The following is a 1,510-nucleotide window of genomic DNA, read 5'->3' on the forward strand; positions in this document are numbered from 1 at the left end:
GAATCAATCATGTTATTTTGGGGAATTAAAAAGAACATTGATATAGGACAACATGAGGACAACATGAGGACAACATGACGACGACATGAAGACAACATGATTACAACATGAGGACAACATGAGGACAACATGAGGACAACAGGAAGACAACAGGAGGACAACATGAGGACAACATGGGGGCAACATGAGGACAACATGAGGACAACATGAGGACAACATGAGGACAACATGAGGAAAACAGGAGGACAACATGAAGACAACATGAGGACAACATGAGGACAACATGAGGACAACATGAAGACAACATGAAGACAACATGAGGACAACATGAGGACAACATGAAGACAACATGAAGACAACATGAGGACTACTTGAAGACAACCTGAAGTTTAAAAATGGAAGTGTGATTCGTTTTAGAGTTATAATTCATGTTAAAAATCCACTATGTGATCATTATTATCATATTATTATTATCATAATTGAGTCAGGAAGACATGTTTATCACAGGAAATAAGGAAAGGAAGTTGATTTCAGGTAGAGAAAAATGTAACTTGTTCCATTTTTCTTCTTGTAAAAATTAGAAATGGGTCAATTTGACTCGAATACCAGACAAGGGTAAGAGACAGTGGTGTTGAGCTCTTCTTCTTCTTCTGTTCACCGTGTCGCAGCACAACGCCACCGAGGCAGCAGAGCGGCCGATAGGTAGCCGAATGATGCCTGCTTGTGTCTCTGCACTCTGTCCTCCGGCACGGGACAGTGACGTCATTCCTGATTGCATCTACGCCGCTCTGATGTGCTCTATTGTTGTTTTTATCGGAGGAAACGGCCTCCTACGAGCAACACGTCTCTACTGTTAGATCTGCAGCAGAGACGGGATGAATCATGGAAAGGAAGCCATGTTTAAAGCTTAAAAACTGTCCTTAGTGTACAGTGTCTCCTTAGTGTGTCAGTGTGTCCTTATGTGTCAGTGTGTCCTTGTGTGTCAGTGTGTCCTTAGTGTACAGTGTGCCCTTAGTGTGTCAGTGTGTCCTTAGTGTGTCCTAGTGTGTCAGTGTGTCCGTAGTGTGTCAGTGTGTCCTTAGTGTGTCCTTAGTGTGTCAGTGTGTCCTTAGTGTACAGTGTGTCCTTAGTGTACAGTGTGTCCTTATGTGTCAGTGTGTCCTTAGTGTGTCAGTGTGTCCTTAGTGTACAGTGTGTCCTTATGTGTCAGTGTGTCCTTGTGTGTCAGTGTGTCCTTAGTGTACAGTGTGTCCTTATGTGTCAGTGTGTCCTTAGTGTACATTGTCTCCTTAGTGTGTCAGTGTGTCCTTAGTGTACAGTGTGTCCTTAGTGTGTCAGTGTGTCCTTAGTGTACAGTGTGTCCTGTGTGTCCTTAGTGTACAGTGTGTCCTTAGTGTACAGTGTCCTTAGTGTACATTGTCTCCTTAGTGCAAAGTGTGTCCTTAGTGTACAGTGTGTCCTTAGTGTACATTGTCTCCTTAGTGCGAAGTGTGTCCTTAGTGTACAGTGT

At 43.3% G+C, this 1,510-nt stretch overlaps 1 protein-coding gene across 1 annotated transcript in view; it reads right to left on the reverse strand.

Moving 5' to 3' along the window:
• Positions 1-766, reverse strand: part of LOC117945904 (atrial natriuretic peptide receptor 2-like) — a 24,231-nt gene extending 23,465 nt beyond the window's left edge. Inside the window, exon 1 of the mRNA XM_034873637.1 lies at positions 659-766. Coding sequence (XP_034729528.1) covers positions 659-766 — 108 coding nt within the window. The remainder of the gene's footprint in view (positions 1-658) is intronic.
• Between the last annotated feature and the right edge of the window lie 744 nt (positions 767-1,510).

This window comes from Etheostoma cragini, chromosome 6 (genome assembly GCF_013103735.1).
Source record: "Etheostoma cragini isolate CJK2018 chromosome 6, CSU_Ecrag_1.0, whole genome shotgun sequence".
NCBI lineage: Eukaryota > Metazoa > Chordata > Actinopteri > Perciformes > Percidae > Etheostoma > Etheostoma cragini.